This window comes from Aythya fuligula, chromosome 6, assembly GCF_009819795.1.
Source record: "Aythya fuligula isolate bAytFul2 chromosome 6, bAytFul2.pri, whole genome shotgun sequence".
NCBI lineage: Eukaryota > Metazoa > Chordata > Aves > Anseriformes > Anatidae > Aythya > Aythya fuligula.
The window spans coordinates 35,032,064-35,059,804 of record NC_045564.1 but is presented as its reverse complement, the minus strand read 5'-3'; the positions used below and the strand labels follow the sequence as shown (position 1 = coordinate 35,059,804).

The window sequence follows — 27,741 nt, the reverse complement described above, 5'->3', positions numbered from 1 at the left end:
AAGTGTGATAGTGAGCAGCAGAGTATTTTATACTGGTTGCCATATTGGCTTGTCTAGAGCATTTGGATAAAATTTGTAACGTTTGTATATTTTATGTTGGATTATCATTTCTTACAGTTTCCACATGTTCTTTCATCAGGAAAATAATGCATGATCAAATGGTAAATCCTATTTTTAAACTGCCTTTATGCAATTGAACTGAAAATATTAGTTTATTTTGTGCTATTCTGTCAAGTAGTATTATACTGATTAAGTTTTTAAAATATTATCGATGCAGATGGAGTATACATAACCTATGTTTATACTCTATTTCATGTGCTTACATCTTGAATCTTGACAAACTTCGAGTTTTTGACCATACTCTTGTGAAGGATCAGAATGTCATAACCCCTTTAGTCAATATTTTGAAAGGCTAATTTGAGTGAGTAATTGCATTTCGTTTCAGAAGAATATTAAAATAACTAGTTTATGTGAATACATCCATCCTAATGGAAACATACATTCCAGGAGAGTTGGAAGAATTAGCTTAATATCACTGCTGTAGAAAATTCAATGACTTGAGCTTTCAGGCAGGGCTGCACAGGCAGACTGAAAACATTTTGGCTCGCTTGGGTTTGCATCCACTGTATCTGCTTCCAATCTCAAATTCCAACAAATGAACAACAAAGAAATCAAAAGGAAACTGTGTGGCTCGCCAGCTTGAACCTTGCTTGCAGAGAAACCAGACAAAACCACACAGTGTGAGGAAACAAACATAAAAACACAGTGTAATATGTTTTCTATTGTTTCTGCCAAAAAACATCAATTGGTCCACATCCATACAAAATGTGCCTTCTTCTGCTTAAATTTACCCCAAGCTCACTGAAAGACTAGTGAGATTTAGTGAACTTTGAAGTGAACGAGGCCAAGTACTGGTTTAACCTTCATTTTGTTTCATTGTAAAAATACCACACACAGCCATCTCTCAAAACCAAAGAGAGAAATTCCTAGACAATTAAAACAAGCCCTTCTTCCTACTTTTTGTCTATATAATGCCTGCTACTTCCGTGCATAGCTGGGAAATTTGAAGTTCCTATTCAAACTAGTAGCTTAAACAGTATTGATAAATAGTACAGCAGTACGAGCATGCATGAAACAATGAAAACCTCAAGGGTTTACATTTTAAGACTGGGTCGAAGTTGGCAGCATCAGTGTTGCAGGATTAAACCTGACGGTGACAAAAACATATGGAATATATATTGGTTGCAGCTTGCTGCTATGGACTGTACCACTGGCATTGAGCACATACTCCACACTGAACCAGAAGCACATTTCTCAACACAAGTGCCGCAGAAAAACTGTTTTCCTCTAAATCATATAGGTTTGATGAAATAACAGTTTTAGGCAACAGGACTTCCATCTAGAAATTTCTCTATCAATTCTAGGCCTCCATTCACGGACTGACTCTTTGTAAAGACATGCACAAATACATATATATATTTATATATATATTTTATATATATACACACCCATAAAGGAATTGCCCCAGCCATCTGAGCTAGCTACAACAGTGAGAAAATCATTTAAAAAAAAAAACAAAAAACAAAAAACACCTTTATATTGTTGATGCTAAGCTGGCATCAGCAGCTGGAGATGTCATTAGACAGAAAGAAGCGTATACTTACACTTACACATGTGTACAGCCATATACATCCATATACATTTATTTCTCACTGCTGGCTTGATCTTGAGTTAAGAGAAGAGCTGATGACTGACCTGACCATATCATGAAGAATGCATCTTTTTAAGCTTCTCATGCTAATTTATTGTAAATTCAAAAGACTCAGGCTTTCATACAGGCTGGAGAAAAGAGAAATTGCTAGTAATGAGCACTGTCCTGTTCAAAGTTAAATATTGCTACAGATGGGAACAGAAGGACTTATTGCTGCAGGACAGTGATCTTACAACGCACATCTGGAGCACGCCGTCTACACCCAGACTGGCAGTGGAGACTGAACGCATCAGATGCCATTAGTCAGAAAACGTGTTAGCAGAAAGAAATTATGATAAGTGCACAAAATGGTCAGATGTAAGGAAAGGCACCATTTGTAGATTTGTTAGTCAATTAGGCTTTATTTCAAGTGATTCCCCCAAGGTTTCTTGGGGTAGGAACATTTGTTTTCCTTCATTTCATCTAGGTTTGCTACAGTTCACTGACTGCAGACTTCTGCACAGCCTCAGCATTTTTATTTTCAGAACAACTGCCACTCAAAGCATCACCTACGCTTTGACCTCTCTCCTGATTTCTTACTAGACAACCTCATATTATCCAAATACAGATATGGCACAAAAGCAGAAAAACAGTACAGCAAAAAGCTATCAACCTTTGTCCTGTGGCTGTTCTCAACCTCTCATTAACATTATGAATTAAACCAAAAATTTACTGTCACCATTTTGATTAACAAATAGCACTGGCCAGGAAAGATTGCTCATGACACCTATGAGTTCCACCCTAGGGGGTATACAACCTTCTTAATTTCATACTCGCAAAATGAATTTGGGGTTGCCAACACTTGAAAAACACTCTTCAGCAAGCAAGTCCTAGAACACAGAAATAAAAGGTATTTGTGCAAAAGCCAATCATTTCTATGCCACAGGTTTTACCTGGACTCCAAATATTTCATTCTCCAATTAAAGAGTACATTGAATGCACACCACCATGCGGCAACTACCAAATAACTTTGGTGACTTTCAGTATAGGTCATAGGCTCAAATTGTTTGGCATCACCTGATTGAGCTGTTATAAAATACAAAATAAATTCATTGTGATCTGTTTCCTAAGAGAAAGAAGACTGAGGAAGTGGAATAGTTCACTTGTAATGAATAATCTGAGTGACTACACTCTGAATTTCAGTTAAAAAAACTTCAGATATTTCAAAGTTACATATTTACTAGAAAGATCTTCAAAAATCTTTTTAAAAAGTAAAATGTGTGCTGAACTTTTCTGACATTTACAAAAGTAATTAATTAATATGATTAAGCAAATTAGACTGAGCCAAAGTCTGACTGATTGTAAAGCATGCTGCAAAAGCCACCTGTTTGCTAGAAAGATTAGATGCTATGGTGCTGGCAGCTAGAAAAAAAAAAAAAAAAAAAAAGAAAACACAGAAAATTATGAAAGATAAGATAGAGAAGCATCTATATATCAAAGATCTTTCAGATCTTTCTTGTCTAATACGCATCACCACCTTATCTGAGCTTTACCTGGTAAAAGAGATGTCCATAAAAGATTTTTGGAAAACAACCCAATAGATCAAGATAAAGCAAAGTCACTGATAGCTAGGTCCATACAGGTATTTATGAATCTGATTTCAAATTGGGTACCTTAACACCTCTGTGAATGCCTTTCATGCCTCTGGCCAGCTCCCAAGCCCCAGGAAAACTCAGCACTAGCCATCTTCTCCGTACATCTCCTTTCCCTCACCTTGAGGGCAGCAGTATCCCTGCTGGATACATGCAATGTCTTTGCCTGAGAGAACACTTAGCATTTAAGAATCAAACTTCTGGTTAGCAGTAATTGCTGCGAGATGCTGTAAAACGTGCAATTATAGAATATTCCTCCCTGGTCACCTTTTTCAACTTCAAACAAAACTTGAAAATGCGAGATGCTTTCTTGTCATGTGGTTAAGTTTTTATAATTTGTATTAGCACGAAGCCCTAACCATGTACACCTCGTAGTCTCAGGCACTATGCACACGTGGGAGAAATCCATCATCCTTGTCCCTAGGAGCCTACAGTGAAAATATGAGCGAGCCAACACATACAGCTTTAAAGGATATCGAGAAGAGTTGCATTGGGAGTGCAGCACACAGCACAAACAAGCTGCTAAATCACTTCCTCAGGATAGTACATGAGCTTAGTACTTAATTGATTGATATTGATAGCTCTTGATTCTGAGATCCATAACGACCTCTTGTCTGTCCTGGCTACAGTGCTATCCATATGGAATATGGATAAAGTTAGCCTGGTAAAGCGAGCTTTACTGTCAGACTCTCATCACCCACCCAGAGTTGAGTGTAGAGCTGTTCTCCAGGCTTCACAGCAGGCATGTTGACCTTATCTTCATGATTGTCTATAAGACATCAGAAAAAGCACTTAATATTCAAGCGGGGAAGGGGACCCCAACCAGGAAAGTAGACTTCTGTATTTATAGTGCAGAGTAGCTCTACCATGTCGGTAAATGAGATTGTCCTGGACCAGCACAGAAGCTGGAGTCTCTTGGAGTCTGCACAGTAGCCAGGAGATGGAAGAGAATCATTTTCCAAAATATAAACCAATGAAGCAGGTAAAGGAATGGACGAGCAGAATTGCAGAGCCCTGAGAAACAACATTTTAAGAACAGTTTATGGTGTGGGGAGGCTAGGATGGATTAGGTTGGACCATCAATTTTAAGTTTAATGCAATTGTATCAATCCCATTAAGTTTTTCATGGAAGTGGTGCCTTGGTGCTAACTCTATGCCCTGGTGATTTAGCTGAGACTAGCACAATGCCTTGTATATTAGGTTGCCATAACTAAAATAACACTTTGAAACCTGCAGTAATAACTAATTTTGCAAATCACAATTCCTGCAAAGAGAAAATGCTAACGAGTGGACATCTCGGTGAAAAGAAAATGCTGGATATAAAAATTAACAGAGCTGCCTTCTAGGTATGCTCAATTAGGAGTATGTATGTGGACTTTTCTAGAAATAGCTTCAGTCACGCTCAGCCCTGCTGCTTGTTTTATACTTCTGCCATACAGATTAACTAAACACAATATTAAAGATGCAAAAAACTGTGATTTGAAAGTTCTGACATAAACAGACCCTGAAAAGGAAACAAACAGAACACACATTGTCTATGCCATTTGTGAGCTAGTGGATCTAATGGTTCACTTACTTTACAACCTGCTTTGGAATAATTTGGCACATCTCTAATTTTAACAAGCTTCAGTGGGATTAGATAAAATGCAGACTTTGTTTACATCAATTAACACTCAAAGAAGTACAAAAGAACTTGTTAACTGCATTTATGAACAAAAAGTAACAAAGTGAGAGTTTGTCCAAACGAAGTTACTGTATGACTTGCTCAGATTGGCACAGTTGTCTCTAAAAGACTAAAATGAGAAACCCAACAGCTAAACGTCATTTTCAAAGAAGCAGATGTGTATTTTTAATTACACCAGCAGATATGATCTACATTTACAATAACTGCATTATCAGTTTTGCATACATCAAATTCACAAACACGACTGCTTTCTCTGTATGCGACATACACATTCACTGAGTTAAGTGGTAAACCAAAGCCACTGCAGCCGAGCTAACAAATACATCGGTCGTTGCCACATTATTATTCCTATTTCCAATTATTTTGCCTTGACTGATTACAAGCACAATCTTCTCTGCATATTAGGGAGCTGGAAAGAAAATGTGGACAACTTAAAGCCAAACCTAGTGTATTAACCCATCCTCAGAGATAATAAATGGACACATCACATCCTCCTGATAAAAAGTTTGCAGACAGTGAAGGAACGAAGAATGAAGAGGGGCAAGGAAAAAGCAGATGAAAGACTGTTTAAAAAGACAGAGCTAAAACAATAGTGAGAAGGAGTGCAAGATAGCTTTCTGAAAGACTCAGTCTTTTTGATGATAAACACCTTGTCCCCTTATTTCCATTTGTCTCTGTGTGTTCAAATGTCTACATAACATAAGTTTCCTCTACAAGTTGCTGGTTTTTCAAACTCTTGTAGAACTGGCCACTTGCAAGGAAGCCTTCTGTTTCTTTCCATGTGGTGAGCAAGACACTGAATCTTTTCCCTCTCTCTTTTCCCTCAGGGATTCACAGAAGAATGTTGCCACCATAAATGCAATGCTCTTAGTTATATTCTGTGAGTAGCCAAGAAGCCTGGCCACTGCATAAACACATATTTATTATTCTAATAGCATGCCATTTTAATTAGAAGTGATGCTCCAAAACAGCAGAACTGTGCCACTCAGTCGCGCTGTCGGTGGAAGCACTGGCTGGCCAATGCTGTATTTTCCAGCTTTTGGTGCTGTACGACAAAATTAATTCATACAACCTGATAACAAGACTACTGCTGCACTAGCAGTGGTAAAAGGCGGCTCAAGTGGAACAGCCTGGCGTACTTGAACATTTTGGATCAATGGTCTGTTAAACTGAAACAACAAATAGAATCCATTTCTTCAACTGCTGCTGTGTTTCTAAACTTGCATGACCGAATGAAAGGCAGACGAGCAGAGCCATGGAGCAGCCAGCCCTGATCCAGCACCCGGCCGGCTTCTGGAGACAGCTTCACGCTTTAGCACTCGTGTTCGAGGACAGGCAGGACTGAGATAGCTTATTTAGCTAAGAGGAAGCAACAGGAATGGAGGGAAACATACAGTTTGCTATACAAATTGACTAAGCCTTGCAAAGCTTGGTGATTAACAATGGAGCCATGCTGGCTGTACCACAAACATTGTTCCTTAAGACAGGGGCATTGAGCAAAAGTTTTTTTGTTTGTTTGTTGATTTTTAAGGAAACAAAACAAGATTTTGTGAGGAATAGTAGGACATCAAATGTGGCTCAGACACACTTTTGTTGTTTTTAATAAAAAGTAAGGACGCTTGATTTGGGAAATAATAGGAATGGAAATGTTCCTCTAAAGTGAAGGAAAATAGGCTATGATAAGAAGCAAGTAAAAAGTAGTTTTAAGCATAATTATGGCATTACCAGTATTACTTTTTAAGTAAGTGTCATGAATACTGCGTAGACCAACAAGCACACTGAGACCTGGAGTCTTTTTTCTAGAGTTCAGCCCAACAAACTGAAGTTACTGAAGTCACAACAGTCCAAGAAAACCGCTATGCACTTAGTAGTCAAGTCATTGCGTTCATAGAGGCTACTTGGTATAGTCCATAAATATTAACATAGATATTTAAATGAATCAGTGACTAAAAGGATGAGTTTTTACTCGCATGGTTAAAGAGCTAAAGCCCAGGTCCCCATTTAGGGGAACATTTAGACGTGTAAGACCCTATCACACAGTTTAAATCTCAGGCTGAAGCAGGCATCACTGACCATTGAGCTTTAGCATAAGAAATAAACCTACAATGATTTCAGAGTCATAAACAACCTTTTCCATACGGACCTGGTTTAATTCTGTCTGTGGCCCCAGCCAGCCAGGTGTGAGCTGGCTTTTGGCTGCAGCCCTGAGCTGTGCTAGGGAGTCCTGTGTCAAGGTGAGGAGCCCCAAGAGAGGCTGAGCTTATCTCAACGTGGCTACAGGGCTTTGGCAGCATGGCCAGCTCCTTCTCTGTGGGTTTGCCTTCAAGACAGACAGGTGTAACCCATTTCTTCACCATGAGAAGAAATCTCTGCCACCAGACCTCAGAGGAGCAGGACGAATTTGCGTCACCACCTCAATTAAGGCTCGACATGCTCAGTGAAAGCTATCTCTGACCTGCACACTTTGCAGTCAGTAGCACGTGGGCTTGTGTCTCCTGCGAGCACCCTGACTCCAAACTGCTCTCTAAACAAGACAGACTATAAACACAAGAATATTACAGTATGTATAGATAAATTCCTGATAGGTATCCAAACCTTGGGCAGTCTAATAGCTGCTTAGCATTGATTGCATGCTACACAACAATTTAGTTTGTTTTCCATTAGCAAACACCTCAAATTACATGAAAGGGAGAAAAAGTTCCCTAGCTACAAACATTAAATATTTATCAGCCTTATGTCTGCTCAGTCACCACTCCCCAAAAAAAGTCCATTAATTAAATACTGTAAAAACGATTAAAACACTTCTTTAGAACTTATTGGCACCTGTTAATTCACTGACCCTATGAGGCTCCGGCAGTAAATGTCTCGTTTGATTGCTTCTGTTACCACTAAGTCAGCAGCTTAAAGACAAAGGAGACATGATGCAACTCCATGTACCACAACATCGCCTTAAAACACAAAAGCCAGTATCTGGAGGCACAGAAACAGAACATTTATGTAGACAGGGCAGCACAAATAATCTATTTAACCTAATCTTTTAATTACAGGAAACATCTCGTAGCAAGACATACAAGAGCAATGAAATGACCCAGAGCTAGAAATCAAGATGATATATTTGTGCATGTGAAAGTAACACCAGCAGAATTCATAAAAGAAAACCTCCTTGGGCATTATTATCTTTCCATCAGGATATACTGTCATCACATTGAGAACAGGAGAAAAATGACTTAAAATATGTTATTAAAATACAAAAATGTTAAACAGAGGGGAAAAGAAAGGAAAACAAGACCAGAGAAAGGTAAAATTAGAGGGGAAAATGCAGGTGAAAAGCAATCTAGGTTTGAATAAAAAAAGGAGCATCTGAGGAGGGGGGGAGGAAAAAAAAACAACAAAGGGTCAGACCCTAATAGCCTGACATATCACAGCACCTACTCTGCAAAACCTGCAACGATTTCAGTGTCATTATTTACTCATTTAAGCACTATTCAGCGGAGAGGGGGGGTACAGATCTGGCCCTGCTTGGGCAGTATGCAAATCTTCTCCCACTCCTCTGCAAGCTTTTCAGGATAGCTGGCAGAGAGTCCCCTGAAGAGTCCTGGCAATGCCACACTCTGCGGTGGGAAACGAGCATCTTGCAAAGAACCCCTGAGATCCTCCTACCCCCTCAAATCTGCGCGAGTGGAGAAGTGTTGCCTGGGAGGGGGGTGAGACGGAGCGTGTGTGCAGGAGAGGGAGAGGAAATAATGCTGGTAATTATAAAAGAGTCCTCAGACAACAGAAGATGGAGATAATAATTGATCTCCCCACAATAAAAAATTGTACAATTTTTTTTTCCTCTCTTTCTCTCTCTTTTTTCTCCTTTCCCATTTGCCAATTTGTGATCTTCTGACCCTTTGTTCAGACCCCTTACCTTGCTACATTTAAGTTATTACCGAATATTTGAAAAAATTGGCTTCCCTTCCTTTGATCTCCCAGTATTGGATTACATTCTTCCTACTCCCTGTACACAGTTCCTCACTCCCACATTTACTTTCCCCATTTCTTTGTTTACATTCAGTTTTACCATATTTCTTCACACTTTTCTCCACGGGTAAAGCCTATGTTATGTTCCAATACACATTACTCCCTCTTATTCCTTACTTTGCACTTTTTACTGATTGTGTAGAATATTTGTTTCCAGAACGACAATGAAAAAAAAAAAAATGTAATGCAATGGTGAAAACACGCTCCCTTTCTGCAGCCACAGCCGTATTGCTCTGCCATTGTTTTCCAGCAGAACTCGCATTTCCAAACTTGGGAATTCCCATCAGTCTGTTTGACAGAATTTTCCTGCTTTTTCTCAGAAGGTGTGCATTTTTCAAATACCAGCACCACTACAGAATTTCCCAGGAGTAACAGCTTGGCTTGAGGGACTCTTATTCAAGAGCCTTAGTTCCAAAAAAGCCATTTAAAACAGAAGAATCAAAACTGATGATTTACATTCTATATTTCAAAACAAAACGATAACCAATGCATTTCAAAATATTGCTATAATTATTTTCTACAGGCAGATAAATTGCTGGATGTCCTTGCTTACGCACTGGTTGGCAATTCTGTGAGCACTAAACAAAATGTTTATTTTATTTTCAATTGTGAATATAATTATTAAAAGTGTGATTCCAAATCCAAGTCAGTGGAGAAAAAAAAAAAAAAAAAAAAGACAGGAAAGAAATATAAAGAAAAGAGGGGGGCACATTTCAGCTCCATTTCAGTGTTCTCCCAGCCCAAAGGAAGGGGTGACAGCGGCACACTCCCCAGGGTGTAAGTGGCTGACTCTGTCCCAAGGATGGTGACAAAGCTGGAGGCCACAGCAACGTCCACCGGGCCAGCCTGGGGCTAAGATGCAACAAAGCTCAGAAAATTTCTCTCTTCAATCGTGATGCCTTTCTCCAAAACACATTTTTGCACCTCTCTCATTTCAATATGTTTCCCCCCTCCTCTCCTCAGGATGCCTAAATAAGAATCTGTGTTACTCCAAAAGACAGGGATTATTTTCTGAATAAATTGTGCTTTTTCTTTATAATCTGTGCACCTTTTCTTCTCCAGTCACTCCTACAATAAAAGCCAGCAGATATTATAAGTTGTTGAGAGTCGTAATAAAGTATTCAAACCATGGAGGAAGAGACATCTCTGGTCTCTGACTCCCACATTCACACCCCAGAGTTCCCATGCGCAGCCCCTCAAACACGCAGCTTGGGCTCTGCTAGACGAGGACAACCTTGCACAGGCTTTGCCCTGTCAGCTCAGAGAGAGAAACATATGTATGGTGCTACATATACCTGCCCAATTGTGTCAGATCTACCCCTGGAGTAAAGCTGGAGAGTCTGGGTGAAGTCAGTGTTTTAGCTTCAGTAGGGGTAGGTCTTGTTATCCTCAGTGAAAATCTAATATTTACAGTCTATAGCAGGTAGCCTTGTACTGTGACAAAATACTGGGCTGGGAATGGGAGTTGCTACCATAAATAAGAAGAGAAGTAAAATGAAGCCACCCTACATTTCTGTAAGTGCTGCAGATGGGGTATTAAAATGGAGAAATATTGGTTATTCCGGTCTCTTGCTCCGTGACACCTGCTTTGTGTCATTTTAACTTTACCACGGATGAATTATGTGCTTGTTTCTAAATTAATTCAAGAGATTCAAGATAATCTTGGGCTCTGCATTGCTCATGATTAAAAAAAAATACCCAATTTTCATCGTTTTTCAGCACTGGAAGTGTTTGAAGCACAGGTCTGCTTAGTCCATCTGAGAGTTTGGCATTTGGTGGTAACAGGTTATTTCAACAGCTCAGGTTAAAAGCCTTCCACTGAACTATGCAGTATCAATGCAATTCATCTCAGCCCATAACAGATGACACATTCAATAGAATATGTAAAGTATGCCTCCACCTAGTGATGACTATGTACAAATAATAGAAAATAATAATAATTCTCTTACTTTAGAGAATCTTACTAATTGGATCCTACTTTCATAAATTAAAATGTGCTCTTACACAAATACTCATTTATAAAAATGGGTAGTTTTCATCCTGAAAAATTAGTCTGAAGCCCAATCTGTAAAAGTTTACCTGCAAACTCTGATTTAAGGAGGCCCTTGACACATTCTAGGTTTCAAGTATGTTAAAATTTTAACTAATAATGTATTTGCAGCAATCCTGTCTATAATCAGAAGAACAAAACAAAGAGAGAATGATTGAAGTGCTGGGGATTTTAAGTGTTAAAATTACGTGATAATTTAACTTAGGTACTCTCCATAAACAAAATGGCAAGCAAACCACATCTCTTTGCAACTTTGTTTGCCAAAGAAAATATTTTCTGAGCTTCTTGGATCACCCTGTTTTACAGATGTAATTACATGAAATTCCTAGGAATTTATCCACCCCAAATCAGAGAAAAAGCAATGAAAGGAAAAAAAGAAAAAGAATCAGACACAAACATATATTTAATTAAAAAATGCAAGAATTCAAGAAATTCAGCCCCTAGATTCAAATTCAAATTTTCAACAAACTCTCATAAAACATATAAAAAAAACCTATAACTGGGATCAGTTGGAGGTGCATCCTTAAAATCCATAAACTTGAAGAGGAGGTTTGAAAAGGGAGGGTCCCTTATCAAAAACGTTCTTCTGAGCTTTCTTTTCATTTGTACCATCTGGGAACTACCTTAAATGTCTTCTCAGGCTGACTACACTTGTATTACCATTTCAAAAAGTCTCCCCATCCCATTAGTGGTCCCTGAATCACAGCCTAAGAATGACTACCGGGCTGAAAACAGAGAGGTAGATTTTCTAACAGAGAGGGCAGGTCACGATTTACATCTCTTCCATTGCATTCAAATTGCCTGCCATTGTCCATGTAACATCTTGAAACATCCCAAACCATCCTCTTCCCAAAGAGTGTCAGCTATATAAATCACTCCCCCACAAAAATGTGAATCCCTACCATATCGTCTGGCATCCCTTTGTACACAAATGCGAGGTGCTGCCTTTCAGAGAGAGGACAGCCAAGGCTCCCTGTGCCCAGCCAACTTTAAATATCTGCCTCACTCATTAAAGAGAAACACTAAAATGGAGTACAGTGACTTAGCCAAGATTTTAAAAAATGTAGTGGCTGAATACAGAAATACCAGCACCAAACATGTAAACAAGTCAGATTTGATTATCTCTGAGTGAGTTCATTTAGGATTCATTTTTCTCTTTGTTTTTCAAGAGTTTGATAAATTAAGGGAACGTGTGCAATGTTTGGGCACATATCAAGACTTTTTTTTTTTTTTTTTAATATTTAACTTACATTAAGAAGGCTGCAAAAATCATAATGCTTTTAAAATAGTTTATTTATTTTCACTCAGGAGAATCGAGCAAACCTGAAGAATTAAAGAAGCAGGAAATCCAGGCCCCTTTACATCTTTCTGCACTCCTTCTTGGCTGCTGATTGCCAGGTGTATGAAAATAGCATTGGCCCCACTTTGTTAGGTACCAGGTGCCCCACATCAGGGCTTTATCAAGTTCCCCAAGCAGGGTATCTGCAGCACTAATTCTGCTTACGTGCTTTACCTCGAACAAACCCGCACGAAGCCGCTCACCGTTTCTCCACCAGAAACCAATCCACGCTTCAAAACATAAAACCACCACCGCATGCATAATTTAGAGATCGCAGGTTTACGGCAGCGCTCCTCCTTCCTCCACCAGACGTTACCTCATGTAGCAACCGGCTAAACCCAGCCTTAAAAGCCCAACCAATACCCCCCCCCAGAAAGGTGCCTAGGAACCGGTGGGCAGCCACCACGGCCACCCTTGGCCCACGGCACAGCCCTCCAGGCCGCCCGCCATGCGACGCCAGGCCAGGCCGCACAGCCCACCGGGCCGCCTCGTGCGCTGCCCACGAGATGGCAGCAATATGTTTATGAATAATGCAGCAAGAGGCTGCAGCCCACTGCCATCTCGCATGTGAGCCACAAAACGAACTGTGTTTCTTCAGCTGAGGGGGAAAAAAAAATTAAAAAAAAAAAAAAAAAAAAAACCAGCTGAAGGATGAGAGAAAAATAAGCCACTCCACAGCCGCACTTCGGTTGCGGGTGAGCTGGGCAGATTGCTTTTTTTTTTCCTAAGGTTCGGCGTTATCCAGCGCACAAAGTGCTTCTTGTGCACTCGCCTGTCTGTCCAGGCCCTTCTGCTCAGCAGTGCTTCTGGCCCTGACAAAATTATTGCACATGCACATTAAGCATTAACTGCTGTTACGTTTTATTTTTGCAACACGGAAAATGCCTGTGGCTTGAAATAAATATTTTCTTTTCTGATGGACAAATAACATCTGCACTTCTGAAAGCTGCAGCGTAGCTGTCAAGAGCTAAGTGATTCACATAATTTCTTAAGAAGCACATGTGTATGAGCATACACAGACACTCGTACCTCTCACAGTCACTCGCATATCAGCACTTACATCCGTCAAAAGACGGCCTCTTAAAAAAGTGCAGCGAGCTATTATTATAATCATTTTTGGCAGACATGGCTATGTACACATAATGTCAGATTTGGAGAATGTGTTTTTCTCCCCCCCCCCTTTTTTTTTTTTTCTTTAATCAGCCTGATCTTCACAGAATACAGGCTTGCTTTCCACTTTGATTCTGGAGCTCTGCAGGTCTGAGTGAGACCTGAGCTCTGCCGTGCCGCAGGAGCTGCTCGCCCTGGATTTTTCACAGCCTTCAGTGAGTGCCACGGCAGAGGCGATCTGCAGCACTGCAGGGAGGCACCAGACCGATAACAGATCTCTCCTGATCCAAATTTTCTATTGCCTTCTCAAGACTCCCATGAGTTGTGCAAGTTACACTTCAAGTGACTTTTTTCCATATTTTACACGACACAATTATCAGGAAAAAAAAGAATCTAGCTAAAATGATATGAAATTGCTAATCAACTAAAGTTCTATTGAGAATTTTGAATCTTTTTGAAAGTAGACAGATATTAAAAAAAAAAAAAAAAAAAAAAAAAAAGGGGGGGGGCGCATATCAGAAGTGCCTTCATTATTTTGTTAAATAGGAATAACTTTTTCACATTATTAGTAACTTGTTGAATAGGATTATATATAATCTATATAATTATAATTTATCTAATTATATAAATATATATATATATTTAAAAAGTTATAAGAAGCAGAAAGCCAAAGAATTGCCTGTCTTGATGTTGCAGTCACAAAACAGATGAGGCCTTTACTGACACCAAATAAAGTTTTGTCGTACCCAAAAGTAGAGACAGGAAGCACAAAAATGAAAAAAAATTTTAGCTACAGCTTTGTAGCTGCTTTATTTTATCTGCTCAACATGCCAGTTTTATGTACACAGCTGCACTACTTGGCGTTTCATTCATACTGTTGCTTTGTAGAGATTGAAGACTCGGTTTCCTAAACCCTTTAAAGGCACGGAGTTGTCAAAGTCCAGAGTCTTCCTACTTCGTGCCCTGAGAAAATATTGCCTATTTTCCTTTTTGAAATATAAAGCAGAAACATTTGGGGCCATATTGTAAAACAATAAGTTTTCATGTTTCCTATGTTTCTCTGAAACTCTTGTTTCAGTTTCTTTCTACTGTTTTTATATGTATTAAATCCAAGGTGTTACAGTTTACCTGTTCCCATCATTAGGTAAAAAGCTTTGTTGTCACTGCTTGTACCAAAGGACTGCTGAAGTACATCCCCCTTCATTTAAAAAAAAAAAAATATATATTTTAAATGAACTTGAAATGAAATGACTGAAGCATTGGTGAGAGAAAGCAAGCACTCTCATTCCCCTAGGATGGTTAAAGCCTGATCATTGCTCACATAGCACTCCTGAAACAAGGATGAAACTAGGTATCACGTAACTTCTGTGCATGCCCCAGTTTCAAAACCATTTCTTATCCTGGACTAGATGAGGATCTTTTTCTCTCTCAGCTAGAGCTTCTAATTTCCATGTTTTTTAATAACCAAGGGTAACTCCTTAGGAACAGCTACTGTCAGGTAAACTGATTGCCATTAAATCTGCCCTTTTCTTAGGAGAAGGGAAACAAAACAAAAAAAAAACTTTCCCAAGTATCTCTAAATGCCTCTCCCCTTTATCACCTTAAAATGAAATGTCATGCTAAAATCTTCATGAGGCAGATCTGTAATGTTTACAACGCATATTATAAGCAATTTTATACTGTCTCCAAAACTTTCCCTATGATCACTGATACTTTTCTTCTGCTGTTATGTTCTCTCTTACTTTTTTTTCTTAATTAACAATAAAACTAAGGATATGGGAATGCAATGAAAAAAACAGCTCTAGTGTTATTCTAATCTAACTAATCTAGTGATTAGTTGCATAAGATCCTGAGCAGTTTTCATGCCATATCAGTGGATTCCAAAAACAAAGATTGTGATCTGAACTGCTTGATACACAACATTTGGGGCCTTAAGAAAGCAAGGCAACGAGCTACAGAAAGCATGGTTTCGTTTGCAACTTCTGGCTTAAAAGAAATGAAAGGGTAACATGGCAATTAGTGGGTATTAATAAAGAGACTCTTTTTCAACAGATGTAAATCAGAATTAATTCCAGAAATGTCAGAGCTACACTATTGTGAAAGTAGATTAAGAATCAGGTCCCAGAATCCTGAAATCAGTAAAAATGTATATGTTTAAAGTGTCCACTATCCACAGCTCTGATTCTGTGCTTTGGATGCATCTATGCCAAAACAGAGGAAGTATTATGTGGCTTTCTTCATGAAAAACATTAAGAATAAAGAAAAGAATGCATTCATGGTTCTTGTATTTAGGTTATAACATAAAATAATTGACATATGAAAGGTCAGAAGATTGTCTGTATCCATCCATTAGATTTTAGCGAGCATTTGGCAGGTCAGTAAGGTAAGTCAGTGTCAAGACATCAGGAAGAGGGAATTAGAAACACAACACAGAGGCCATTTCACATTGCTGCATTCATATCTCCCAGTTATCCCAGTAAAAATACTGCACTCCTTACATAAAAACAAACACTTCATGATTTAAGATGATGGTTAAGACCATTTTTTGGCTGTTGTTTTTTGATTTTTTAAAACTAATTATAAATTGATTACATTTGCTATTTAAAGAACCTCTCACTGATACCAGCTAATAACTGTGTGATGCAGCTAAGTCTTTTAATTAGGCAATGATATATTCAGGTCCCTGTGACAGAAATTAAACACAATCATAGCAGTAACCTCCAGAAGCAGACAAAATGCTATACAGACTTTTCTTTTTGTAAGATAGCAGCAAGTCCTAAACATCAGTTTAATGCATATTAAATTTAAAGCCAGCAAAGGTTACTGTGTGTTCTTGTAGGAGCTGCAGACAAGAGCACTCTGAGGTTCTGGAGGCAGATCTCCAGGGAAAGTTTGGGCTAGGGAACAGGCTCCAGCTGCTGATGAGGACCACCAGAAGCTGCACATCCATCCAAGTGCAAGGTGCCTTCCTTAGGTTGGCCTCCTCTATGCAGCATTTGCATTTAAAACCATCAAAAGAAATCCAAATACCAATACCAATCAAAGCCCTTCCTACATTCTCAGTGCTTCCTCTTGAGAGATCATGGAAAAGAAAATGATCCCTCCCATGGCAAAAAGTGGAGACTTAAAACATCTCTGGGAGGCATCCAGATTCTATACTAATTCCACGGTATGTAGAACAAAATAGTTTATAATTCAGATTATGCTCATGGACAAAGCTGGAGTAGCTTCAAGGACAAGGGAGTTACCCTAGATCTGTGCCATAAATGTTGTTATATAGGAAACAGCTGCAAGATAAATTCTTTCATATTATACACAGGTACAGTTGCACTTTCAGCTGTCTCACTGTTGAAATACTGTATGTATACTGTAAATACAGATTTCTCTACTTGTAAAATACATTTTTAATACTTAGTTGCACATGAATGAGTAGCCCTTGACGGCTGAAGGTTATAGAAATAAAAACCAACATCACACCAGACCTCTGGGAAGTGCCAGGGCATCAAACTTCAGAAACTTTGTGTATGAAACATTCCTAAAACATGAACTTGGTAAACAGGAAAAAAATATCACTAAAGAAACTAAAATATGTCTGTTAGTTAAATGAGTAGGGATATTAAGAGAACAAAGCTGCTTCGTGAATTCACAAGTATGCTGCTCATGACCTTTTATTGCACTCTTTACCTCTCTCTAATTTTTCCTTTTCTTTTTTGAATTACCCAAAAGAAATCTTCCCAAACCTCTTCAAGAAAATAGTCTACAGCCACAAGACTTTGTGCTAATGAAGCTCCAGGATTGCAAAGCCAGAGGTCAAGAGCACATCTTCTACAACGTCTGGGCTGAATTTTAAATTAAAAGAGCTGCTTGATTTAGACATAAGGATGAGTAAAGCAAGGGAAGGAATAAACTCCAGTGGAAAAGTTTACTAGAAGCAGAAAACAATGAATATTGAGAAATTCTGTAAACTTATCTAGTTTCTGATGTCTCAGTAACCACACTAGTACTGACTGCAAAGTAGCCCATTGTGTTATTTTCTTCTTTGGTAACTCATATCAAAATCTACCTACCCAATATAAAATGAAACCAAAGAAAGGAAAGAGGAGAACACCAGAGTGACATAGGCAGTTTCTGTTCCAGTTGCTGACTGACAACACTGCCATCCCTTAACATGGTTTTATTTAGTTATTACAACCATCTCTCTGTAAATGACACTTAGGATTATTTAAGATTATGTTGTAATCCTTTTAATCCTCAGTGCTTTAAATTTCAGGCTAAACACCAAAGAGCAAACTAGCACTTAGCAGAAATATTTAAAGCATGTGATTTGAACATAAATCTTCTTTTATTCACCACTCCTCTGATGAAGACCTAGTGTATCACGTCATTCAGTCAGTGAGAGCAAACAGCACGGTATCTCACAGCAAACTGCTATGTTTCCCCACATCCTGTAAAGCTGTTTCTAACCAGTTCTCTTCCTTGGTGCTAGCTATATCATCAATAAAATAAATGAAGGAAAATGAGAAGGTTATATTTCATGACATGCATATTTTCGGTTACTATTAAGGAAAACTTGAAGAAAAAAAAAAAAAAGCTAATATGTTCATCAAGAACAGAAATTACTGCATGCACAAATTGGATAGTGTGAAAGGCAGATCAGACTTATCCTGTTAAACAGGGAGTAGCTCAATTAAAATGAATGGAGTTAACACTGCTGAAAACCTCATGATCAAGACCAGAAACCCAAATCTTCCTGCCTGAATATCATTTACTTGCAGTTTCTTCTTCCCCCCTGCATCGATCATGTTTCCAATTAATTTTCTTTATGATACTCCTGTACTCCATCTTCTTGTTACCATCCATTAACTGTCATATGCTTAGATTTTAAATTCCAGATTTCCTTCTTTTTCTTCAAACCAAAATCTCAATAGTCATTTTCTATTTCTAATCTATAATTCATGAACTCAAATTGAGCACCCAGGCTAAATCCAACTCAAAATTCTGCATCTACGCCTAGTACAATACATTAGCAGAAAGCAACCATTGCTCTGTTTGGACCAGAAACTAATGTTTTATTGGTCAGAAAGTAACGAAACAAAAACCCACCAACCATGCTTTGTTGCCATCCTTTGAAGATATGATCATACTTATTTCTGATCATTCCAGAGTTAGTCAGCTAATGTATTTAATCAGATCACAATGCGATGCATCTATATTTAGGTCACGCACACACAAAAAACAACAACATCAAAATATTCCAGCTCCCACATTCTATTCATCTGAACAAATCTATGATTAAGTTGACATATATTATCAATCTTATTCCCATCCATTTCGAATAAGCAGAGCATCAGAAGTGCTTCCTGCAATATTCAGTACCCAGGTACAAACTGACCTCTCTGCTTTCGAACTCGCCTTGGATTTCCTCCAGACTATGTCATAAATCTTCACTCACTCTCTAGTCCCCTTCCCACTCTATCTGCTCGTGTAGCACCACTCTCCTTCAGTCCTTTCCTTTCCCAAAATGTCACCACTACTGATGCCAAAGCCTTCTCCTCTTTCACTCTTACCATCTGGCATAATCTTCTTGTAGCTCTCTGTCTAAACAATGCTCCATCCCTTTTCAAAATGTGTCTTAGCATATGTCCTTCCTCCCATGCTTTTACTTCTTAATGTCTCTCCCACTCACTTATTGGCTTGATGAAGACACGTTTTAATGGGTTCAAACAGTAGTACATGAGTTTCCTTTCTCACATTATTCTGATTCAGTGGAGTTCCACCTCACACTAAGAGAAGTGAGAAGAAAATACATTGCAAGTCTTCATACAACTAGTTTTGATAAATCTATAACAAAGCTTCATTTGTCTTTGCATTGGAAACGTATTAGCTTCAGTGAATCACCTCTCTGATACACATTTCCAAACAGAAATTTTGCTTACTGTGAAATGAGAAATAAACCCTACAAGCTCAGAAGGCTTGTCAGTGTGCTCAGGGGGTTGCAGGATTGAAGGCTAAGGTTATACTTAATCACTTTGCAAGCAAAAAAGCTGAAGATTGACAGCAAAACCAAAATATTTGTTTTAAAAATACCTAGGAAATGACAAAGCTCCAAGTGTTCTTTCAAGACAACCTGAAGGATGTGGGGGGTAAGTCTATCTTGAAGATGAAGAATATTTCTAAATATTGCATGTGCTTTGGAAAGATGTCTAGAAAAATAAACCTTGAAAAAATCTCTGTAACACCCAGTTGACCTGAATAGGTTTCTCCTCGATAAGCTGAGTACAGTCCCTTCGGGGGTTTTGTATGTGATGGTTAAACCCCAGACCCAGGCACAGTTGGTTCCTCCAGCACATTTCAGTTGGTGGTGATGCAAAAGGACTATCTGATAACTAACAATATCTTGACCCTGGCATGTTTGCTTCTGTCTCTCTCTTCCCTTCATAGTTTACATTATTAAAAAAATCTTAGCATTAGAATTCTGGGAAACAACTCAATTCATAAAGAATAATATGTTGATGTGGCTTGATGCAACTTTAAGTGAAACAAAAAAAACCCTCTTTCTACTGATATTCATGGGAGCTGGATTATGTCCAAAAATTGAAAATGTTGCATTAAACTCTTTCAGCCTCCAGATCCTGGAATGTTAACCTTACAATAACACTCTTCTCATCCTTTCATCATCTAAGGCCTTGATCCTCCCTTTCAATTCAATGGGACTTAGATGTAGTAATTAAATAATATTATTTTCCATGAATGAATAGACCTGTGAGAAACATACATCTTTCTGTGCTGGCCCTGACAGAGGCAAGCTTTTACCATCTTCCCCTCCCCTCCCCGAAATGAACCTGGGTCATCACCGTCTGAGCACCCTGAACAGCAATAAAAATAAACAGAGTAACCGCACTGCGTTGGAGCAATGCTTGTGTAAGCAGTTTGAAGAAGTTGTGTTTATGGAAGTCCTTTAGGTCAAGATTCTAGGCCTGAACCCAAAGCAATTACCTACTAAGTTTTAAAAACAAATTGAATACAGAGCATTAATCAATAAATCAACAGGTTCTCAAGTGTTTGGGAGACTCAGTCATCAGAAATCCTTCCCTTGAAAAAATAGTAAACCGACGCTTGATAAAATGCTACACTCCTGTATTAGTAGGAAAAATGCTGTATTATATCAGTCTCTAGTTATTAAAATTAAGGAAATAAAACCTACCTCTTAGCTTAACAGATTCTACACTCAAATGAGCAATGAAATGCATGCGTTGCCTCTTACCTGAAAGACGTTCTTTCTGCTGGATTTCTCTGGGGTCCACTCAATCTGAGCACCACACAAATCCACACACTCAGGTTTATATCCTGGTTTCTGCAAAGAAAAAATTAACCATGAATATGACCTGATTTTCCACAAGTGGACAAGATCGCATAAAATAAGAATAGATCAAGTTCAAGTGAAAGATTATTGTAGTGCAGCTGCTGGTATTACCAAAGAGTTCATTATTCTCTTAGATAACCACTTCCCAGGTGTGTTACCTCAGAAATAAAGTTCTTATGCTAAATACATAATTTTAAATATAGTTAGATGTTTTGCTTAAAAAAACAAATGTCTAATACACAGTAGATCAAAACACAAATGCATACACGTTGACCAGAGTTTTTTAATTGCTTACTTTGCAAAACCTCGTGAAAAGCCACTGTGTTTCAAGATAATGTTTTGTGGGTTTTCCAACTGCAAATTGAAATTGATGCAGCTGGAAATGACAGAAACTAGATGAGAATCTACATCATCGTATCTGTAAGCCAAGCTATCTCCTTTCTCCAAACGTATTATCATTTCCAGCTCTAAAAAAAAAAAAATCAAAAAACCAGAAAGCTTTGAGGGCATGTGTGACACCCAGAAAGCACTCAACACTTAAGGCTAGCTCCACATAGTTTGCTACTTCGTGATGTCAGTCCACGCATCCCTGAGCGACATTGCTCTGTCTCCCCAGCTCCTCCATATGGATGCAAACAATTCAAAGAGCAGATTTTTTTGCCTGTACCATTTATGTTCCTGGGAGGTGGTGTAAAGCACGATAATCCTCAATTGCCACCTAAGCTCCTTCTCCAGGGACTTTGCCTGTGCAGCAGTTTTGGCAAAGCCCTTGTAGTCTGAAGTAGCCTTCATAGACTAGGTTGCTGCACATCCCAAAGAATAATAAAAATACTTCCATTAACAGTGTAAAGCACTAATAAGTCCCTTTTAGTAAGATTTGGAGTAATATCAACACAAGGTAATTAATCAGCTTGATGCATCTTTTTTTTTTTTTTTTCCTCAATTATTCTTAAGACATTTTACCTTAAAAAAAAAAAAAAAAAAAAAGTATTGGTGACTTAATAGAAATGACAGTGGCCAGTGCATCATTAAGCAAATAATCAGCTTTCCAAAGATTGCTCACTGAACTCTGATGCTGTTATTAAAGGACAAAAAAAGTGTGTGCTCTCCAGGGTGCTTTTGGATAGAAAAGGATCTATTTAGGATAAAAGAAGCAGAGTAAGAAATCCTGGTCAAATAATTTGCAGCCATAGTTTCTGGCATCTTTCAGTACTGGAGTTGTAATTATGGCCTCCATTTGCCAAACCATAAAACTACCATGGTTCAGTTCTTCTCAAACTGACAGTCCAGCGTGTTTCTGTTCCTTTTCATTATTTTTTTTTTTTAATACAAAAACGTTATTCAAAGCAGAAAGATGCTCTTGTGGCTAAACCACTGGAAGAGAAGGGTTTGGATTTTTTTTTCCCCAGCTCTGCCTCAGACTTCCTGTCTGGTCTCTGACAAGAGCTTAATCTTTCTGAATTCTAACAACAGATCAAAGCTGCAGTATCGATACTTGATTTTACAAAGGTGTTATGAAATTTAACGAATTACTATTTGGAAGGCAAAAGTGGCCAAGTTTAAAAAAAAAAAAAAAAAAAAAAAAAAGGATGATAAAAGGATAAGGTTGAGTCTGCAGATACTTGAACATAAAGAAGGCAGCTTTACTCAATCAACAGAAAAAGTGGAGGCATTTTGGAAACACATAATGAGATGAAAAGAGGATGAAAAAACATAGACAAAGAACCTGGAAATAGTTTCTTGATAGGGAAGCATACTGGGTACAGAGTGTCTTCTTCTGGAAAACTGCTAAGGCATTTCACACTGACATGAGAAAAGCCATGGAAAGCACATCCACCAGTGAAAATTTTGCAGGAAGGTGGAATGGTAAATTGTAGAGGACTTTAACATCTTTAATTTCAATGATTGTATAAAACTGCAGGTAGCAGTAGAAGTTGGACTCTGTGCACTCAGGTGCAAACACAGTTTGATTTCCTGTTGTAATCTGGAGCTGGTTTGCTGCTCAGATTCTGCAATAAGCAGAAGAAAAGGGTAAGGATGTGCATCTCCCTTTCCAGAAAGGATGGGATGCAACCTCAAGGTCTTGGAAAGATAAACCCACCTCTGCTACGTGCAAACAACTCAAAAACTTCTCTTTTGGTGAAATCAGCAATTCTGCCCAGAATAAGATGGGAGGCGTCTGTGAACACCTTATGAGGCTCAGGGGTATGATGTAGTATATATAATGCAGTATGAAAACTGCATACAAAACCATCCAGATCCTTCAGTACTGGTTGAGTATGGTACCCTTCCTCAGCACCCAGGGAGCTCCATGCAATGGGGACTAATGACCCCTGCTTAAATCCATAGGGAACCAAGAAAAAATGCCTAGAAATTCGTTCTGGCTTCAACACAGTCCTGCTACTTATTGTTTACTTTATCCAGAGATACTGCAGGAGAGGAAGCTAAGGTTAGCATGAAAGCCTGAGCACTCTGCGTCCTTGCTTTGTGTTTTGCAGTCAGAGCAATTATGTTATATCAGTGTTGTTGGAGGGGGTTATGCTGTAAATTGATACAAGTGTCTGCTGCAATGAAATCTTCCACAACATGAATATGGATTTCAGCAGCATTTTCACTCACTAAATTACTTTGCAGATGGGCTAATAACCTGAGGTTAAAATAACCTCTGTTGAATAAACTATCTCAGGGAATAAACAGACTAGTTTTTCTTGGTCAGAAAGGCCAACTGGTAATAGAATTTAATGCTGGTAAGAAAGAGTGGGGCTGTGATCTGTTTAGATCACAATGTCCCTAATTTAAAATAAAAGGCAAGTTACATTCTTATGAGCACTAAAAATGCATCAAAAGCATGACCACGAATGATCAAGGCAGGAGCAAAAAGATACTAATTTAGCTATGTGAGATCCAAACTTGATTTTCAGCAATATTTGTAAACAAGCACATATTCTGAGACTCTCCTCTACATGTGTTAATGATCATTATCTCTATTACTCATAATGAAACCAGATATTAGCACTACCTTCACAAGAAAGCTATGGATCCCAGTCTTTTCTGAGCAATTCAATAGGAAAGTTGTTGTTAGAGAAAGTCTGGTATCTACAGTTCTACAAAGGAACAGCAAAAACTGTTTTCAGATAGACTAGTTCTTTGAGTATAAATATTATGAAGGATTTGGGTAAATATAATTTTAAGTCACCTCTAAATGTTATCCTGTCATCAGAAGAGGTATAATTAGAATGTGCTTTCATTTTCCTCTCATTGCCTTTATTGTGAGATATCTTTCCTCTTATAATGATTCTGTCTTTTTTTTTAAATTTTCACTTCATGTACAGCATTTAATAATTAATTATTAATGAATTAATATCTCTATAATACAAAGGATCATTAATCTTTTTGTTAAGTCACATCATTTTCCTGCTAACAATAAAAATGCTTTGTTATAATTCATACTATAGTGAATGAACATTGCCTCTATTACATTAATTAATGGTTGAGTTCCCCTTCTTCCAAAACAAACTAAAAGAAAAATCAGTAAATAAATGATTTCTAATGAAGCCTTTTTGTATTATTTCCCTTCCACTATCAAAATTATATCTGGTTAAATGGTTTACAAAGGAAATAAACATTGCATTTGCTTTATCAGATGAGATCAACATGCCAGTTTAGCTTTTATATTTATATATTTTTTTACATAACTGTGTGAAAATTCAGTTTAGGAAATAGGGTTCTGAGATTTCGAATAGTTAGCTACTGTTTTTTCTTCAAGTTTTTCATAATTTATTTACCATTGCATATAAGTTATATGCAATAGACAGAAAATTTAATTTGACTCACCTAGTGAACAATGAGTTCACATCCCCAGTGCTCAGATCTAGCATGGAATTAGAAAGAAAAGCTTTATTTTTTTCCCCACAACGAACAAAAAATAGGATTAATAAATGTTTGTGTTCTTCCTAACACTAAACTGTACCCATAGGAGAGGTTTGGAGTTTGGTGTCTGGTCTGATCAGAAGAAACTCACACTAAAACTTGTAGGTGTTAGAACTGGGATAGCGAGAGTGGCAGAAAGAGACGTGGGTCAAGCCAGAAAGGCTACAGGATGCATTGTCACTATACTAACAGGTTTGTGTATCATTTATATGAATTAGTCTTTTCTAAGAAAAATTATAAATAAATAAAAATATAGAAAAGTAGGGCTAAGAGGCAGTGATCTCACCAATCATGGGCACAGGTGATGGAGTGATGAAGTGAGACTTCAGGCAAAGGGACTGACTTACCAGAATATCCTTTCTTGCAACACATCTTAACTTTTTGAGTTAAACAAATTGAGATCTTTAGAATTGGAATAGTTCAGGCAGGTCTACTTCAATATCTAAATCCTTAAACAGCTACTGAGAATTTTGCACATGTGGAGGAGTCCCAGAGCAGAATCAAGCCTCCTGTGTGTTGAATTTCCACCAGTACATTTATCTGCTAGAATGTAGGTGAGGGCTTGCAGAGAGAGAGAGAGAGAGAAGAAAAGGTAGTAGCAACCAGAGGAAAGTGCAATCAGGCAGTCCTCCTCAATTAGCTAAGGTTTTTGTCCCAGTTAAAGCAGTGTACTTTTTTACTGGTGTTGAAAACCTGAATATGCAAGGTGCTTCTAGAGCTGGGCTAAGCAGCCCATGTCCACACTGGATGAATTAGAGCCAAGTGGCTCACAACTGCATTGCATCATATCCTTCAGATGAGTACCAAAGACATTTTGCAAGAGCTCTCCTCCTCCTCCGTCTAACTTGACCGTAACGATTTCTCCTCTGTCATTGTATTAGGCTCTTTGCTTTTATATGCCTTCTGAAAAGACAAGAACATTTCCTCAAAATTGCCCCTTTGGCAGCTTCCAACTTGCATTGCCCAGAGGAGGAACATATTCTGGAGTTTGTTACTTGAACGCAACTTGAGCATAACATGAATTAATTTCTGAAATACATTGGTTCAATGACAACAACACCCATCCAGCAGACAGAAGCAGAAGACAGCTACCAAATTGTAAGACTAGCTTTAATAGATCTATTTTAGACTTAAAAAACAAAGCAGCCAATTCAACTTTAAGGAAGACATATGATTTTGAAAAAAAAATATTAATTCATGTTATACTGTTTTCATGGCTTCAGAAAAATAATATTTTCCAGCTGTACTGGCAACAACACAAGCAGAAAGTGTCAGATTTCATCTTTTATTTATTTTTATTGTTTCATCCTTCATCTTTGCTACAACCCTCACCTTTCCAAAAAAAAGTAAGGCATGAAAAGGTGCTCTTTAAAGCTGATTTTATAGCAAGCAATATTGGTTTATCAAGAACATACAGAAAAAAAGGGGGGGGGGGTATCACCTGACATGGAAAAAATAGCTTATTGTTTGTGACTTCTGCCAAAGAGAGCACCTTTGTGGCCACCCATCACTCCAATGAGATATGGCAGGTTTGATCAGGCCTTGAGAGCCTTTCACAATAGGGCTTTGTCAAACCTGTCCCTTTGCTGCCCACAGTGTCATACATTTACCAAAATCCCCTTTTGTTGCCAACATTCAGGTTCATAGGCTCAAACTCTGCAGTAACTAGCACTGAAGGGATACATGCCATTATTGCTTGCGCAATGTAGCTGTCACATCTCCGAAGACTAAGATCAGTGGTGTTTCCTTGGGGCACAATAAAGAGGTACTGCAAATTTCACTTTGTAGTAACTACAGGCTACAGAAATTGCATTAGCTGCATTAGATGGAGTCATAGAAATATTCAGGAAGGTTAGCGGGATATGGTAGATGTCACATTTATACTACGATAAAAAATCACTTTGCTAACTTACAGTGTTTTCTGCTTTGGTAACACCCTATATTAAGGTGTCATTTATAAATAATTTATTATTATTTATTAATGTATAAGCCACTTTATAGGATGGTAGATAACAACTTAAATTCATGTATTAAAGATGCACATACATGGTTTAATACAATTTACATCTCACAATATCCTTTGCAACAGATTCTCATCGCATCATCTGTTAAGCATTTATTACTAATGCATTTTATAACATACTTTATAATACATTATTTGAGGAAGTAGCTGCATTTAGTGATCATTTTCATAAATAAGAATAAAGCATTTATAAATGGCACCTTAATTTAAAGTGTTACCTTCGCATTACTGGATAGTCACTCACCATTTGTCTCACTTTGCAATTATTCTCAAAATGCACCTCTTAATAAAGGACATTCCAAGTCCTATTTCTTCTCATACCCTACATCTGATTAAAAGTTTATCAAGGCATTTTCCTTTAGCTGCTTTCCAGTCTTTGAAGGTTGCCAGCTCAGCTGGAACTTGCCTTATTTTAACAGTAAAGTTTTTATACTGAAGTAAAAGTTGCAAAGAAGCTGACTGTATTGGATGGTTGATTGCCTACCAGGTTGGCCAGTGCTGGCTGTTTGGATTCTTTGTAGAATTCCATTTTCCGAGCAGTAAGGACAATCCAGGACGTGGACCAGTTTTTCCTTTAAAAGAAATAAAAAATATATACATTAGCAAGGTAGAAGATACTCCATGTGTAGACTAGTTTTTAATTATTTCACGTCAGAAACAAAAGTGATCTAAACTCAATGTCAGCAACAATTTTCCACCAATACTGATGGAGTTACACTATCCTAATTACAGTGTGAACGTGGCCTAAGAACAAAGCTTGAAGGCCTTCTTTCCCCTCATTTAAAGCCTCTAGTTCCCCTATTTTAAAGCCTCTCTGTTCTCCTTTTCCACCAAGATGCCTTAACTACAGCAAAACAGTGGGATTATTCACACATGC

At 38.1% G+C, this 27,741-nt stretch overlaps 1 protein-coding gene across 1 annotated transcript in view; it reads right to left on the bottom strand.

Moving 5' to 3' along the window:
• Positions 1-27,741, bottom strand: part of ARHGAP15 (Rho GTPase activating protein 15) — a 331,505-nt gene that overhangs the window by 246,559 nt on the left and 57,205 nt on the right. Inside the window, exons 5-9 of the mRNA XM_032190068.1 lie at positions 27,349-27,436; positions 20,813-20,902; positions 2,524-2,580; positions 2,264-2,387; positions 1,671-1,708 (exon numbers count right to left, since the gene is read on the bottom strand). Coding sequence (XP_032045959.1) covers positions 1,671-1,708; positions 2,264-2,387; positions 2,524-2,580; positions 20,813-20,902; positions 27,349-27,436 — 397 coding nt within the window. The remainder of the gene's footprint in view (positions 1-1,670; positions 1,709-2,263; positions 2,388-2,523; positions 2,581-20,812; positions 20,903-27,348; positions 27,437-27,741) is intronic.